A 17,871-nucleotide genomic window follows, 5' to 3' on the forward strand; every position below is an offset into this window, starting at 1 on the left:
GAACATAAGGCTGCAGATTCTGCAATATGATAGGAAAGGAAGGTGAAGAGTGGAGAAGGCAAGGTGGCGGCAGACGAGAATAATTAAGGCAGGGCAGAGGCGAGCATTGATGGGGATGAAGGGGATGAAGTGGGAGGAGTGTGAGAAAGTGAGAGGGATACACAGACATTAGAACAAGTGTACAGGTGATCGATGGTCGGCGAGGACTTGGTGGGCTGACGGGCTTGTTTATATGCTGTATCTCTAAACTAAACATGATCTACAGATGTTGGTTTATACCAAAGATAGACAAAAAGTGCTGGAGTAACTCAGCGGATCAGGCAGCATCTCTGGAGAAAATGGCTAGGTGACGTTCCGGGTCTGGACCCTTCTTCAGACGAAACTAAAATGTTTTAGTAGTGTTAAAAAAAAAATTGTTATTGTGTCCAGAATACTCTGGACGCCAACCTTTACACCTACACAAGACCGAAAACACCCAGCTTAGGCGATCTCCGCAGTCAGCCCAGACCCTCTCGTTAGTGGTCAAATACATTCAGTGCAAGTCTGAGAACATAGGTTAAATTAAGTCTTGCTGGAGCTGGAACCAATGTCAACTGGAAACAGGAGCTATAATAATAATAATAATAATACATTTTATTTATATAGCGCTTTTCATATACTCAAAGACGCTTTACAGAGATTTTGAGAACATAGGGAAATTAATAAATAGATAAATAAGTAAATAAATAAATGAACAGAGAAAGGAGACAGTAGGTGAGGTGACCTTCAGTGGTTGAAGGCAGTGCTGAACAGGTGAGACTTCAGCGATGTTTTGAATGTGGTGAGTGTGGGGGAGTCTCTAACGGTTTGGGGTAGTGAGTTCCATAGGGTGGGAGCAGCGATGGAGAAAGCCCTGTCCCCCCAGGATCTGAGTTTAGTCCGGATGAGTTTAGCTATGTCAGGCTAAATTGTCCACTAGGCTTCCTATATCTATCATATATTTCCATGTATTATAGACATAGAGTGTGCAGGAATGGAGGCAGTACAGCTGCTGTTCCCAGATCCCACACAGTTCCAAAGTGCACAGTGGGGAGCAACAAACAATCCTCCATATTTAAAATGAAAATATTTCATGTGAGACTATGATCCATGACCCAACTAGTTGGTGTAATATACCCAGGAAAATAAGAGCAACTTACACCCTTGCAACTAAGTCCAGAACGTAGCTCACTATTTCAGTTTTATGTGGAACAATTAGCCTTATAGGTTTTCAGCTCGTTAGAGTTAGCTGCATGGTAGCTTTAACTCAAGCATCTAGGATGTTTGCAGACATGAGGAACTGTAGATGCTAGAATCTTGAGCAAAACACAAAGTGCTGGAGGAACTCAGCGGGTCAGCTAGCATCTGTGGAGGGAATGGACAGGCTACATTTCGGGTCAGGACCCTTTCTCAGACACGCGTTTTGGGTCGAGACCCTTCCTCAGTCTGAGAAAGAGGCTCGATCCGAAACATTGCCTGTTCATTCCCTCCACAGAAGCTGCTTAACCCGCTGAGTTCCTCCAGCGCTTTATGTTTTGCTCTAGTTCGCTAGTTTTAGTCATGGAAATGTTTGCCATTCAAAATACATTTGCATTTACTTAATTCAAAAATTTATAATCATTTTATATTTACTTTACAGAGCAGTATCCTAAAGGTAGTACTCTCTAGCCGATTCCCAGGCAAACCAGTTTGAGAACCATCAAGATACAGCAGCCAAAGTACACCATGTCTACAATTCTTAACAAGGCAATTTTGCAGCTCATGAACAACACCAAAGGAGGCTTATCTATATTCTTAATAGCCGTTATTAAGTCACTAAATTTCTATATCTCCATTCTTTGCTGACTTCAAAGAGTTACCTCCGCCAGTATCAAAACTGGGAATGCCATGCAAAATGACAAAGTGCAGGAACAATGGAGTGGCGTTCATTTTCACTGAACCAGATAGCAGACCATTTAAAAAATGGGCATACCTGAGGGGAAAAACAGATTATAAAGTTAGTCCAATCTATGGTACTTATTACTTTGTTTAATCTTTCAACTATTCAACAATGCACATTTATGTACTGTCATGAACTAAAAACATTCTGAGAGAACCAAGAGATGTGCGATGGAAGAAATCAGAGTAATTAAAGCCAGATCCTGGAAGAGAAGCTCATTTCCAATTATAGGGGGCGGCCTTTGTAAATAGAAGGAGACCGATATGGGGCACACTGGTCTCTTTGAAAAACAAGAGCTGCAGGAATCTAGAACAAAAACAAAATACTGGAAGAATTCAGCAGGTTAAGTGGCATCTGTGGAGGCAGAAGGTGTAGGTCAAAGTTTTAGATCAAGTCCCTGAATTAGGACTGAGGGGAAACAGGAAGGATCGCCAGCGTGTAGTATGTGGGATAGAGTCTGGTGGTTGATAGATGGAATGATAGATGGATGGAATAGGGACAGGGGATGTGGGGGGGGGGGATGAAGATTGGGGAAAACTAGATGGATATGTGAGTGTATGTGAGAAGAACACCAGAGGTGTGAGTTACCTGATATTGGAAAGTTTAAGTTCAAAGCAATGAGTTGGAGGCTACCTGAATGGAATATGAGATGGTGTTTTTCCAAGTCATATTTGGCCTCTCCATGGCAATGCAGAAGATAGAGGGCTGACAGGTAGGTGGGAGAGTGGGTAGGAGAAATAAAATGGCATATTGCTGGAAGCTAGAGATGGCCATTGTGGACAGAATGCAGGTGCTCCACCAAATAGTCACCTTTTCTATACTTTAGATCCCTGGATGGTTGTGGAGTGAGGAAGGTGAAGGGCCCGGGGTTTCAGTTTCAATGGAATGTGACAGGTGGGAAGGAGGGGAGAGATGAGTGGATGGGGGACTGCCAGAGAAAGTGGTCTGTGCAGTCAGCCGTTGACCCAATTTAATAGACTGCTTCTATAATTGTGGCATTTCACACAAAGAGAAATGCCAGCTCTCAAATGAAATTTCCAACAATACAATCCATTATTAACTTTGTTTCCAAAATCTCTATTCCTCAAGTATTCATGGATCCTGTGAGCACTTTCAACCTTTCACTTATAACTGATTGTTGGCTTTGCATACAAAACAGTAACAAAACTTTCTAACAGCTTTTCAAGAACATTTACCAGAGGAAAAGATCTAAATGGATTGTTAGTCTGGAAACGATGGCTGCACATGGGAATTTTCCATTATTGGAAATAGAAAACCTGAATTAAGCAACACTTGGACTCGGGCAGTTAAAAGGCATTTCATTGTCTCCTTGCTTTGAATGTTCAATCGTGACAGGCTCTAAGAAGAGGAAAGCATCAATGATGAATGGCCTGTCAGCCTCAATCACTCATGAGATCACAGAGGCCACAGATTTTTCCTATGCATCTCCAGATAAGCCAGGAGCCAATGTGTTCTAGGGATTGACAGTGCTAGGCGTGCAACAGCTAAAGCTTTTTGCTACACCGTCCTTTGCTAACTAGTGGTTTACTGCTGATGGATTCCAGTGCAATAAAGAAAAGTTGTAAGACTAGTTTCTGGCCAACAGGTGCCTATCTTATGAAGGCTGCAGGGAATGCAGACCCACGCTAGAAATATGTTCCAAGTCACAAAGCATAAACCCAAGTTGCTTTTGCAACTTTTAAGAAGTTGATTAAACCTTTTTATTAATCTCAGTTTAAAACTAGAAATAAAATTTGAGCGTATGTCCATTGAAAACAATCTTTAAGATTTATGTTGGTTTCGAAGTAGCATGATTATGTTCAAAGAATCAAATTTTCTCTGAGAAAAAGCACAATGCTTAGAGTATCTTTCTCTCATGTACTGCCAGGTAGGTTATCCTTTGAAGTGGCTACATGTTATAGATTTTTCATGTACTGGGTAGTTTAGAAAAAAATAAACTGCAGTGCCAATTTGAAGGAGGTTGTTCCTTAGGCCAGATGGTGCTAAACAGTCATCCTTAAATCGCAAAGGCAGCATGCAGAATGCCAGAGGATTATTTTCGGTACAACCGACATTAATGCAGAGATCACTCCCAAATGCTCAGAGGGAGTAGTTGGCACACAAGTCCTTCAGCTCAAGATCAGTGCTCCAAACAAGACTGTTATAACTGGCATTAATATGTTCTGACTGCAGGAGATTTGTGTGAAATGAATTTCGTAAACTTCACCCAGAGGACACGTGGCACACCAGGAACCTGCTATTTATCCCAGTCTCTCGTAGCTTCAACATCATTAAACTATCTACATTTTCCAATGTAACTGTTAAGGTATTCACATTAATATCCAACTCCATTTTTATTTCACATTCACATGACAGAAGAATTTCTGTTGCACAAGGAAGCTGAAACGCGAGGTGCTGAGAATTTCCTTGAGTTGCGCCAAACATGGCACATTATTGCAATAACACAAACCTATATACGTCTGCTGAAATTTTCACATTAGTGACAGTGAAATGCTGTATTTTTGAAGAGGTTGTTAAAGTTGACTTTGCACCTACAACAAAACTCTAGGCTTCCACTTGTACTTGTCATGGCACTGCTTAACAAGTTTCACTTCCTTTTTCCAGCTGCGTCTAAAATGATCTATCCATTAACAAGGAAAGCAAACTTTAGGAACTATTTTATCATCAGTAGTTGACTGTTTATTTACTTCATCCCATACCATCACATAATGTCATGCAGCATGGAAACAGGCCCTTCGGCACACTCGTCCATGCTGAGCAAGATGTCCCACTGGACTTGGTCCCATTTGCCCGCACCTGGCCCCTATCCCTCCAAACCCTTCCTATCCATGTACCTGTCCAAATATCTTTTGCGTATTGTTATTGTTACTGCCTCAACTGCTTCCACACACCACCACCCTCTGTGTAGTAAGATTGCATGTCACGTTCCTATTAAATCTTTCCTCTCTCACCTTAAACCTTTGTCCACTTGGTCTTAATTCCTGCATATATAAAAACACGCTCCATTGACTGACATACTAAATGATAATAAAGTAACGCAATACAAAAATATCATTCAGCATTTTATTCATGCTTTAAAAATTGTCACTGAAAACATTGTTACCACCACTGTTCGTTTAAAAATATATCGAGCTGAAACATCATGGCCAAGCTATCAGTCTCAGAGCAGACTACCACTTTTGAAGCCGTGATTGATTTTAACTGTAGCAAAGGGGTGTCACAACTGGTTGACATTGCACAAAGCTGGAGGAGGTGAGGAGGTGTGGTGGTGGGAGAGAGCCCTTGGTCTTTACTCTTTTGCAGCGTTTTTATTCGAGCAGTGTCAACTATCAACTTCAGTCCTTGGCACTCCCTTAACTGAACAGATTTCCAAAAACAACTTGTGCCCAAAAAGAGCCTTTGAGAACCCTAGGTTTCAGAGAATAGAAAAAAATTATACAGGAGGGTAGGGAAAATAATTAAACACCAAACCAGAGATGATATTTCCTTGGCTCTACTTTTGAACTTTTACCTTGAAAGAGTTTACTTAACACTTTTAATGGCCTGGAACAACTTCTCATTTTGCAGCATAAATATCAGCAGTGTTTACACTTCACGACTGCTATACTTTCTCTGAGAACTATTCCTTCTTTTCATTCTCAAGCACTGGGTTAGATAAAGAAAAACAAGTGCCAAATAGCCCTTTCGTTCCTGCAGCAGATTGTACACAATTCAGTCACCAGAGTAGGGGTTTAATTTGGGATTATGCTGGTATGCATGGATCCAAGGTGAAAATGTTGTCTCCAACACACATTATACTTCTAACAACTTTTCTTGATACTTCTTCTGTAAGCATAAAAACAAGCGAGCACTATCGTAGACAATACGCCCAAATTCATTTTTGTTGCCTCTCACTAATCTCCAGATGTATGCAATTAATATGTATTGAAAATCTTCTTAACAGGGATTAAGATAAAATCTTAAAACCAAAAATGTAGATTTATTTACACAAAAAACAGTATCAGATCTATAAAAACAAATTTGGAATGTTAATTATTGAATCACAATGTATTTTCCATCTGCAGAGATTAACCATCCTGGCTGCTGAGTACCCTGTTGCATTACTTCTAAATTTAAGGAGTTTTAAAATTGTGTTCTTCATCTCCAATTAAGGGATTTTGCTAGATGACATGACAAAATTGATTTCTTTGCTCATACCACTGGCAGATCAATAATGAGTAAAAGGAAACCAAGTGAGATGAAATGAGACAACTTTGCACTCACCGTTTCTGTGATGGTTGCATTAAGGCAGAAACTTTATCATCGTAGAATTTCTTCATTGCAAACCTGTCAAGGGCTTGATCAGCACTGCAACGATAAATAGTTCAGATGAATGAATATTAAACATCAACAGATGGAAACACTAATTCTTAAATGGGAAACACATTTTTAAAATCAAAGAGGCTGTTCAGATAGAAATGATAAAACTAGAAGTTAAACAGAGTGAATGTCGTGCTGATTATGAAATGGAACTTGGTACACAGCATTTGTTAAGTAACGTCTGTTGTGCAGCAGAGGCGAGATTAAATCTTATACATCAGCAAAATATTATACACAATGGAAACAATAACTTCTGGAAATCCTCAGCAGGTCAAACAACTTGGGCTGAAAAAAGAGAATCAACATTTCAGTTTGATGATTTTTTAATCAGAATTGTTCTGATGTAAGATCACTGAGCTGAAACATTGACTCTTTTTCTCTCTTCCCATGTGCTGCCTCAGTATTTCCACCAGTTTCTGTTTGTTACCAAGTATCTTTTAATATTCATTTCATGGGATGTGAATTTTATTGACAAAGTCAGCATTTACTGGCCATTCCAAGGCAGTAAAGGGAATATTTCTTTCAAATAAGATACCAAGATAAGCACATAAAACAGTATAGCACAGGCACAGGCCCTTCAGAACATGATGAATTCTACAAATCAACAAGAAAACATTCTCACAATCAACAACTGCGCCAACTTTAGCAAAATGCATCAATCAATTTCAGCTATTACCTTGCAGATATATTGGTGAAGTGCATATACGATGATATAACCACTCCTATTCTTCCTTTACCTCCCTGGAGAAAGAAAATGAAACAAGTGAAACTAAGTTTCTGATTAGCACCTTAAAGGTATCCACGAGGAAAGACACGTTGCCTGTTGCCTATGTCTAACGTTCATCATATGAAAAAATTTCACAAGATTAGTGAGGCGTGCACAAGATAAGTAAGAATATTAAGGAAAAACACAAAATACTGGAGTAACTCAGGGTTAAGCAGCACCCATGGAGAACATGAGTAGGTGACATTTTGGGTTGAGAACCTTCACTGCAAGACTAAGATTAGTACAGTCATCATCATTACATTTATTATTACAGAAATATAGTTAAATGAAGCTTGAGGATTTAATTTGTCCTAATTTCTGGAAGAGTTAATTTGTTATTATGGAGGTATGTTTATGTAAGAATTGGAATAATTAAGATATCTGGGGGAAGGAACAACGGAGGATCCGGCCTGGGGGGGGGGGGGGGGGTGACTGCCATGAGGGAGGGGAACAACAAAGGGGGACATACCCATACCTTGGGTATGGAAAGAATTTCACTGTGACTTGTCACATGTGACAATGAAGTATTCATTCATTCATTCATTTATTCATTTGCAAGCCTGGATATACATTGAAACAAATAACATGGAGATTATAATGCTCAGTTAATCGAGCAATATTAAATGTTAAATAGGACTGAAAATCCCAAAGCCTTCATTCAACTGGAAGACCAGATTGATTCCTGGGATGGCAGGACTTTCATATGAAGAAAGACTGGATAGACTCGGGGGATCTTATAGAAACTTACAAAATTCTTAAGGGGTTGGACAGGCTAGATGCAGGAAGATTGTTCCCGATGTTGGGGAAGTCCAGAACAAGGGGTCACAGTTTAAGGATAAGGGGGAAGTCTTTTAGGACCGAGATGAGAAAGTCTTTTTTCACACAGAGAGTGGTGAATCTGTGGAATTCTCTGCCACAGAAGGTAGTTGAGGCCAGTTCATTGGCTATATTTAAGAGGGAGTTAGATGTGGCCCTTGTGGCTAAAGGGATCAGGGGGTATGGAGAGAAGGCAGGTACGGGATACTGAGTTGGATGATCAGCCATGATCATATTGAATGGCGGTGCTGGCTCGAAGGGCCGAATGGCCTACTCCTGCACCTATTTTCTGTTTCTAAGACAATCAGAATAAAATAGTTCTTGTTCCACATTGTGTGGTTAGATTATTACTACACTTTTGGGATGGGTTCAGTGCATGAAATTTTTTCCCCCCAATTCTATGTTAAAACAGAACAACCTAGACTAGTAGCATTGACTAGTTTCTGAACCTGACCCTTTTCCCATCTCAAAAGAAGTGTCATGGAAGGTAGGATTAGTTTTTGTACTAGTTTGCTTGCAGCAAAGAGTGGAATGTGATTAATTTTACTCCCCTCCTCTTCTGAGGTATCGGCAATTGATGGGATCAAGTTGTCACCAGCTCAACCATTTATTCTTCATGAGAGGAATGACAGTGAACGTATGCAGGTTATTTGAACACTTATGTTATTACAGTAGAAGCTGCATTCTTGAATGGCTTTATATCAATACTAACACCCAGCAATGGTTACAATCTAAAGGGAGTGTTATGGTTGATGTTCCATGCCATTCCTTGATTGAAGACAATTGAGATCAGTAAATAATTTTGGAATGACCAAACATCCAGAACCGACTGCATAACCTTTGCCACTATTTCCAACCATTTGTCAACCACCCCTTCTCATGTGTATCCACCTATCACTCGGCAGGTATGCCCCATCCCTAGCACTGTATTCCAGCATTGTCCCCCTCTACTCCATCAGACTGGATTCCCACCCTGTGTTGTCAGTCCATTTCCCTTCACAGATGCTGTCTGAATTGCTGAGTTCCTTCGCTCATGTTTCCAGCATTTGCAGTCTGTTACGTATACTTGTCGACCAGAGTAGTAAAGAAGCCCTTCCAAGATTTTTTTAATGTAAATTTACTGACTAGACTCTTGTAAATAAAATGTTGCCATATAAAATTCTGAACTAAACATACAATTAAACCATATTTCCTATTTTTAAACCCTCAGCATTACATTCACAGTATAGTCAACTATTCAAAGTTGTTGCTGACCATAAAGTAGGATTATTTGGAAATGCTGAAAATCTGAAATGAAGCAGAAAAAGATGGAAACAGAGTTAACCTTTCAGTTTGATGAAATTTAAACATTTTCTGAAAGGATGCAGCTTTATTTTGCTATTTTATTTTGACAGGTCACTGAATCTGCCTAGTATTTAACTGTAAATATATTTCAGAAGAGTGAGTGGACTGGGATCACTGAGTCAGGACTTCCATTTTGCCTGTGGGCAGGTCATGAGAACTCAATGGCTTTATTCCACCCAGCTGCAACTTGATCTGATTTTAGTGATATCATGTTGGCAAAACTATGACATCTGCCACTGCTGTCCATGCATGGGAGGAGAGGAAAGAGACACTAGAATAGCTAGATTCAGAACATACTCGTGTGTTTCTTCATTAAAGAAGTTTATACTGTTTTATAACTTTGATGTATCGTACAAATAAAATATTTCCAATTCTATACTGGCGGCACAACTAGAATTGCAGCCTCATAGCTCCAGTGGTATTGGATTGTTTTATTCTTGTCAGGTAGATGCAGTGAAACACTTAGTTTGTGTGCTATGCAATCAAATTATACAACACCTAAGTATAATCAAGCCATACAGAAGTATAACACCTAGTGCAAAGAGAAAAACACAGTGCAGAATATAATGGGGAGACTACCCAAGTACAGAATATAGTGGGAGGCCGACGAGAGTGCGGAATAAAATCAGCGTTATAGCTACAGAACAAGTGTAGTTAAATAAGTGCAAGTTCCACAATGACGTAAATTGCAAGATTGGCACTACACTCGTTGTTTATGAGAATTCAGTAGTTTATTTTATTGTCACATGTACAAGGTACAGTGAAAAGCTTTTTTGTTGCTTGCTATCGAATCTGCTGACAGTGGGGAAGCTGTTCCTGAATTTGCTGGTATACACTTTCAAGCTTCTGTATATTCTAATCAATGGGGGGGGGGGGGAAGAGGGAATGACCTGGGAGCAAATGGTCCTTGATTACGTTGGCTGCTTACCCGAGGTCGAGGTGTAGATGGAGTCAATGGAGGGGAGGCTAGTTTGTGTGATGGACTGGACTACATCTACAACTCTCTGCAGTTCCTTGCGGTCTTGAGCAGAGAGGTCGACAAACCAAGTTGTGATGTTTCCTGTTAGGATGCTTTCTACAGTGCATCAGTGGACGTTGGTAAGAGTTGTTGGATATGCCAAACTTCTTGTCTTCTGAGGAAGTAGAGGCATTAGTGTGCTGTCTTGGTCATAGCTTAAATGGGGTTGGTTCAGGAAAAATTGTTGATGATATTAATGCCCAGAAACTTGAAGCCCACAACCATCTCCACTTCGGCATTATTGATGCTGACTGGAGCATGTACACCATGTTCAATCCCTGAAGTCCTTGCTGACATTGAGGGAGAGGCTGTTCATTTATGTGCTGTAGTTGGGTGGAGTATGTAAATACTTCCCTGTGACTGCAAGGGTTTCTCCCAGCTGCTCTGGTTTCCACTCGTATGCCAAAGACGAATGGATTTGTGGGTTAATTGGTCACTGTAAATTGACGAAGGCTAAGTAGTAGAATCTGGGTGGAATTGATTAAAACGCCAGGAGAATAAAATGAGATTAGTGTAAACAGGCGCTTGGGGTGCAGCAAAGATCTGGTGGGCCAGAGGGTCCATTTCTTTGCTATCCAACTCTATGATTGTAAATCCACCTCATTATAAAAATACTAGTTCAACGAAAACAATACACACATCAAGTTATGATTTAGAACAGGCAAGACCTTACATTCTGCCTAAACCAGGTGTGAATTCTCTGAGATCAGATATTTGGAAATTTGATGCAGCTGTTAAATATGTTTTCATTGAATTGATGTGTTCTTGAAATGTGACTTGAAAAGGTAATGACAGAAGATTGAATGTAAGACAGTCTAGCTTTGAAGGGAAAGCTGTTCTATCATCATAGCAATTGCTGAGTACTTTTATATGTAAGGAAAGTTCCCCTCTCAATGTAACTCTATTATATGGCCTCACTGGTCTTTGGAAAAATGAGAGGTAATTCTGAAGCAATTAAGGTTTTGAGGATTAAGAAATACCCATTTAAGGGCGAGATGTTGAAGAATTAACTTCCCACAGAGGAGTGTGAAACCTTGGAATTCTCTGACCCAGAGAGCTGTGGAAATTGAGTCATTACTTGTTTTTAATGTCGAGATAGATAGATTGTTGATCCACAGGGGAATCAAAAATTATGGGGAACAGGCAGAAAATGTAATTTGGGCTATGAACAGAACAATGTTGTTCCTTTGAATGGTGGAGAGTGCTTGGACACTGCAGGCCCAACATCCATTGATGTGCACAAATAGGATCACGGTGTTGCTAACATTTTAAATGCCACCTGATCAAGGAACTACTTTACATAGATCCTTCACTTAATTTCATTCACTGTAGCCAAATTTGCTGATAAAAGATTGGTAAAGGGAAAGATCTGGGGCTGGAAGACAGAGCAGTTGGCAACATTATTTAGTAGATTTGGAGTCATACACGATAGAACAGGCCCTTCGGCCCAACTTGCCCATGCTGAGCAAAATGCCGCATCTACACTATTGCCATCTGCCTGCGTTTGATCCATATCTCCCTAAAGCTTTCCTATCAATGTACCTGCACTAATGTATTTTAAATGCTGTTATAGTACTTACATCAACTTCCTTCTCAGGCAGCTTGTTTCATATACCCACCACTTGCTGTGTGAAAAAGTTGCCCTTCAGGTTCCTACTAAATCTTTCCCCTCTCACCCTAAAGCTATGTCCTCTGGTTTTTTATTCCCCTACACTGGATAAAAGAATGTGCATTCACCCAATCTATTCCCCGCGTGATCTTATACACCTCTGTAAGATTACTCCCCAGCGTCCTGTGCGCCAAGGAATAAATTCCTAGTCTGCCCAAACTCTCCCTATAGCTCAGGCCCTCAAGTTCTTGCTACATGTTCGTAAATCTTCTCTGCACACTTTCCAGCTTAACAACATACTTCTTATAACTGGCTGATCAAAACTGAACCCAATACTCCCCCCCCCCCTCCCCCATCCTAGTTGTCCTACTAGTTTCACTGTTCACATCCTTGTTTCTCTTCGTTATCACCTCTTCCCCAGCCAACAATGGGCCATTATTGGCTCCACCCTTCCTTGGTCATCCGCTTTGTTCTGGCCTTTTCTTACCTCTAGTTTCCCACCCCAATACATTCAGTCTGAAGAAAGGTCCTAACCTAAAATGTCACCCATCCTTTTTCTCCAGAGATGCTGCCTTACCCGCTGAGATACTCCAGCACTTTGTTTCTATCTACAACACTCCAAATGCAGCCTCACCTACGTCTTGTACAACTGTAACTTAACAGAAAGCTCTCACCACATTGCCAAGTCTGGTATTCCTGATGTTTAAATCTTGATAATGAGGTATCTGTTGTCTGCTCAACAGTGAGGCATCAGAATCATCCAAGAGCACAAGATGAAAGAGTGGACAACAAGGTCCCCCAATTCTGCTCCATTCTTCAATAAGATCACAGCTGCTCTCATCTCAGCACCAACTGCACTTTCCAGACTGGTTTCCAAAACCCTAATTTCCCCATTACACCTAAAGAATGCCCCAACTGACACAGTCTCCATGAGAGCTCAGGGTGGGGGAATTCCAAACATTCACAACCCTCTGAGAGATGACTTTCTTCATCATTTCAGTCATAAGCAGATGACTCCTGATCTTATCCTGCCCCTGGTTCTAGACCATCCAACTAGAAGAAACACCTCAGAATGTTTAATGTTTCAAGAAGGCCAATTAAGTCCTTAACATGCACATACTTTCAATCAGAGATCATTTAGTTAAACTGCGAGTCATCTTTGACTCATGTCTTAGCACTGAGGCATAGACAGTAAAAGAAGGAACCTGAGTGCAGTCCAGACACTCCCCGACTTACATAAGAGTGATGTCCCACAGACACTTGCATAAGTTGGATGTTACATGAGTCAGAAACGGAAGTGCTACTGAGCATTAGTAAATTTACTATTCGATGTGGAGACCACGTGGGAGCTCCGTCACTGAGATCAAATGGGAGATCGGACGTGGAGACCAAGTGGGAGCTCCGACATGGAGACCAGGTGGGAGATCTGACGTGGAGACAACGGGGGAGCTCCGACACAGAGACCAAGTGGGAGCTCCGACGTGGAGACCAAGTGGGAGCTCCGACATGGAGACCAGGTGGGAGCTCTGACGTGGAGACAACGGGGGAGCTCCGACACAGAGACCAAGTGGGAGCTCCGACACGCAGACCAAGTGGGAGCTCCGACACGTAGACCAAGTGGGAGCTCCGACGTGGAGTCCAAGTGGGTGTTCTGAACAGGAGACCATGTGGGAACTTCGACGTGGAGACAATGGGGGAGCTCCAAATCAGGGACCATGTGGGCATCAGTGGGCTTAAAGAATTGCATACCTAAGTGCGAGCTTATGTTAGTCACCTTTTATAAAAGTTGGGGAATGCCTGTATAGACATGCACAGAAATAAATTATCTGAACTGGCTCCATTTCATTCATCAATATGGCACAAAAATTCAATTTGGTATTCCTGCACACGATGTGCATCATCTCTTCGATTCATAAATTTTTCTGGCGTTGAACAGAAAAGAGCAACAGCATCAAATGTCAACATTGGTATTCTGATCATTGAATATAACTGACTGCAGTTCTTTCCCACCAATTTTGATGTTGTCTGCTCACTTACTGACCTACCCATTTATATTTATGTCCAAATGCTGAGGTAACTCAGCGGGTCAGGCAACATGAGATGTTCCCTAGGAAAAAAACTGCAGATGCTGGTTTAAATCGAAGGTAGACACAAAATGCTGGAGTAACTCAGCGGGTCAGGAAGCATTTCGGGAGCGAAGGAATGGGTGACGTTTTGGGTTGAGACCCTTCTTCAGTCTGAAGAAGGGTCTCGCCCTAAAACGTCACCCATTCCTTCTCCCGAGATGTTGCCTGACTCGCTGAGTTACTCCAGCATTTTGTGTCTACCTATGAGATGTCGCCTAACCCGATGAGTTACTCTAGTGCTTTGCATCTTTTATTTTGTTATCCAGCATCTGCAATTCCGTAAGTCACTATACTTACATCCAAGCCATTTATATATATTACAAACAGCAGAGATCCCAGCACAGATCTCACGGAATACCACTGGTCACAGACTACAGTCTGAATAACGCCCTTCCACCACTAATGACTTGTCTCAGATGGTTTTGTACTAGAAATTCTAAAACCTGTTTGAGAATTTGGAATGGATATTGAATTTGTCTTGCTTGGGGACAAAAATGCAGTAAGTGCAATAATCTGGAAGAGTTAGGAACAGCAAAACGCAGGTACTTTTCTTCAGGAAGGAAACAAAGAAGCATTGAGCTCATAAATGAAAAACAGACCTTGGCTCCGGCAGCAACAGACGTAGCAATAGGGAAACAAACTAAAAATAGCTCTACCTCACTCAGTTGTAACATCTAAGCCTGCGTTAGTTCTGCAAGTTGACACATAGAAAATAGGTGCAGGAGAAGGCCATTCGGGCCTTCGAGCCTGCACAGCCATTCAATATGATCATGGCTGATCATCCAACTCAGTATCCCGTACCTGCCTTCTCTCCATACCCCCTGATCCCTTTAGCCACAAGGGCCACATCTAACTCCGTCTTAAATATAGCCAATGAACTGGCCTCAACTACCTTCTGTGGCAGAGAATTCCACAGATTCACCACTCTCTGTGTGAAAAAAAACATTCTCATCTCGGTCCTAAAAGACTTCCCCCTTATCCTTAAACTGTGACCCCTTGTTCTGGACTTCCCCAACATGCACTACTTTACAAAACCCAAGTCAAGTTTAAAATTTTTCTTCAGTTTTAGCACTGTTTGTGAACATCTTTCTGGCATTCGGCTCTGCAACCACACTGATTCACTCAAGCCCTTGTAAAAATACACTAACATGAGTTAATCTTTCTAAAGCTATTAAGAACCGAAGAAATGGTATTTTGAACGACTTGTGTTCTTTCAATTATGATTAACTGCCATCTATTCCTTAGAAAATAGGTTATTCATTGTATTAGACACCCAACTATGAAAGGTTACAGCTACCAGACAGCATTGCTCATAAATAATCAGTGTGGGAATAGGGGAGGATAATGTAGCTGTTGCAATGTTACCATGAGAAAGATTGGCTATGATATTATTTGCACAATTTTTCCTTTTAGGATATTTTCCTTAACTCACTGCAGTGCTAAAAAGAGGATATTGTCGTTTCTTCGAACAATAAAATCTGAACTTACTAAACATTAGTACCGATTATGTATCTAGATTTCAGTTCTTAAAATGAAACCTTGTTAGGACAACTTCAGTGAAGCCTACTTAGAAGAACATCTTGACCTTTATGGAGTAGGTCATTCTACTCTGCTGAATACTGTTTCAATTTCAATGACTGCACAAACATGAAGCTCTGCCAAGAGTTCTGAGCCGTGTGGTGGGCCCACATCTCTAAAGCCGCACTCTGTTCTCCAGCTGCACTGTAACAGGCCGTAGATTATGAAATAAAAGTTCCAAAGCGCTTTAAATCATTAAAATAAAACCGCTTCACAATGAGCCAAGATCCTTTGGAAAGTTTTAAAGCACCACCCCTATAGGATCCAGCAAAGTCCACAGCGAGGGAGGCAAGGTGAAATCCAAACCTCTGACCCTAACAAGGGTCAATTGACGTTGTGAATAGTGAGATTAATAGATGGTTGTCAGGGTAGGTCAGAAGGGAGCATGAATCCTCACAAAGCAAATGGAATATAAATACTGATCAGCCACAATGCAGGGGGATACTGATAAAGGTCCAATGGTGAATGGCCTATTCCTCTTCTTACATTCTAAATGGTTATGTGCGTATCATTATTGACAATTCAATGCTTTAAAATGTCACCATCAACTACAATACTCGGTAAGTGATATGTTTTGGAGTGAACTTATGAGATATGGTGCTCCCATTCCCTGCAATTTAAAGGAAATGCACAATGCAGTTTTAAATCATGGCATCTAGAATTCCCAATCCTACGCTTCCTTCAGTTATCTGTCTCAAGCAGCATGGCTGTCAAATCAAAGAGTATTGAAATACTTGTTTATGCCAATTAAGATGCCCTATCTAATCAGTCGCATTTGCCTGCATTTGTCTCGCATCCTTTTAAAACTTCCCTATCCATGTTCCTGTGCAAATATCTTTTAAATGCTGTTATTGTACCTTCCACAACTACTTCCTCTGGCAGCTCATTCCATATACCTACCATCTTCTGGGGAAATAAAATGGTTGAACTGTTTTTTTTCTCAGCTCCACCCAAATAGCCTTACTGGACAATCCTTCAGTAATATCATCCTGCTCTGATGTTCTCCTCAAGCAGTATGTCATCTGCCCCTCTTCTTTCACCCCCATATCTATTCTCACTTGAAGCACCTGTACCCTGGAATATTGAGCTGCCAGATCTTAGCAAGGTTTCAGTTATGACATAAACGTCCCACTCGCTCATATCTATCCATACCCCGAGGTCATCCGCCTTTCCTGTCAAACCTCTTGCATTGAAATAAATACAATTTAATCCTACTGTCTTTCCTTGCTCCCTGCTTGCTGCTGCCTATCCTGCAGCAAACAACAAGGGAGCACACAAAGTGCTGGAGTAACTCAGCAGGTTAGGCAGCATCTCTGGAAAACATGGATAGGTTACTCTTTGGGTTGGGGCCCTTCTTCAGACTGAAGGGGGATGGAGGGGGCCAGGGGAGAATGAAAGTTGGGAGAGAGGAGTGGCAGGACGAAGTGCGGTAGGTAATAGGTGAACACAGGCAAGGGGGGGAAGGGGGGGAGGTTAATAGGGCAGATGGTTAGAGAGAGGATCTCACAGAACTCCTGTCAGAGAGAGGAATTGGAGCTGTCAAAATATAGAAACAAGGAATTGCAGATGCCAGTTTACAAAAGAGAACACAAAGTGCTGGAGGAACTCAGTGGATCAGGCAGCATCTCTGGAGAACATGGGTAAGTGAGGTTTCCAGTCAGCACCCTTCTATGGATTGATGTGTTGGGGGGACAGGGAGGAATAAATTCAGACTGATGCAATTGAGATGTTTATTTCTTGCCATATGAAGACTAATATAAATTTTAACCTAACCTGCTGTGACTGCCATAAATAGCTCCTTCAAAAATAAACAATGTGTGGTCACACTAAACCCCACTGATATGAGTTAAATATCAAATGACTACAGAACCAAACTCTACTGAGAAACATCCTACCGAGCCTTCTAAATATAGTAAAGCTGCCAGAAATATAGCCAGTATAAACAAGAGTAAAAGTCCAAAGGTGTAAAACATTTGTCACAAATGATTCTCGTTAATATTGCTTCAATTTCTTGTTTGGTATTTGACCTTTTATGGATATCTTAGGAAGGCTTTCAAAAAACAAAACTATACATTCGGTGTACATAATCCTCAAACATATTTGTTTAAACCAAAACAATGAAGATGTGTGATTTTTGAAGGTTTTGCTTCCTTGAAGCGTGATTTACATTGGGGAAACAGCTGCACCAGTGCTGCAATCTCAAATCATCTGAAATGAGTCTCAGCACTTAATCATGCCAATTTATCTTATTCATTCATGGGATGTGGTGTTAGAATG

The 17,871-nt window shown here is 41.0% G+C and overlaps 1 protein-coding gene across 3 annotated transcripts in view; it reads right to left on the bottom strand.

Moving 5' to 3' along the window:
- The window catches only part of tns3 (tensin 3), a 374,519-nt gene that overhangs the window by 101,053 nt on the left and 255,595 nt on the right, over nucleotides 1–17,871 (bottom strand). For all 3 annotated transcript variants that reach the window (XM_078418541.1, XM_078418534.1, XM_078418548.1), the window contains exons 10-12: nucleotides 7,014–7,078; nucleotides 6,242–6,325; nucleotides 1,878–1,990 (exon numbers count right to left, since the gene is read on the bottom strand). In XM_078418541.1, coding sequence (XP_078274667.1) covers nucleotides 1,878–1,990; nucleotides 6,242–6,325; nucleotides 7,014–7,078 — 262 coding nt within the window. The remainder of the gene's footprint in view (nucleotides 1–1,877; nucleotides 1,991–6,241; nucleotides 6,326–7,013; nucleotides 7,079–17,871) is intronic.

This window comes from Rhinoraja longicauda, chromosome 2 (assembly GCF_053455715.1).
Source record: "Rhinoraja longicauda isolate Sanriku21f chromosome 2, sRhiLon1.1, whole genome shotgun sequence".
Classification (NCBI taxonomy): Eukaryota; Metazoa; Chordata; class Chondrichthyes; order Rajiformes; family Arhynchobatidae; genus Rhinoraja; species Rhinoraja longicauda.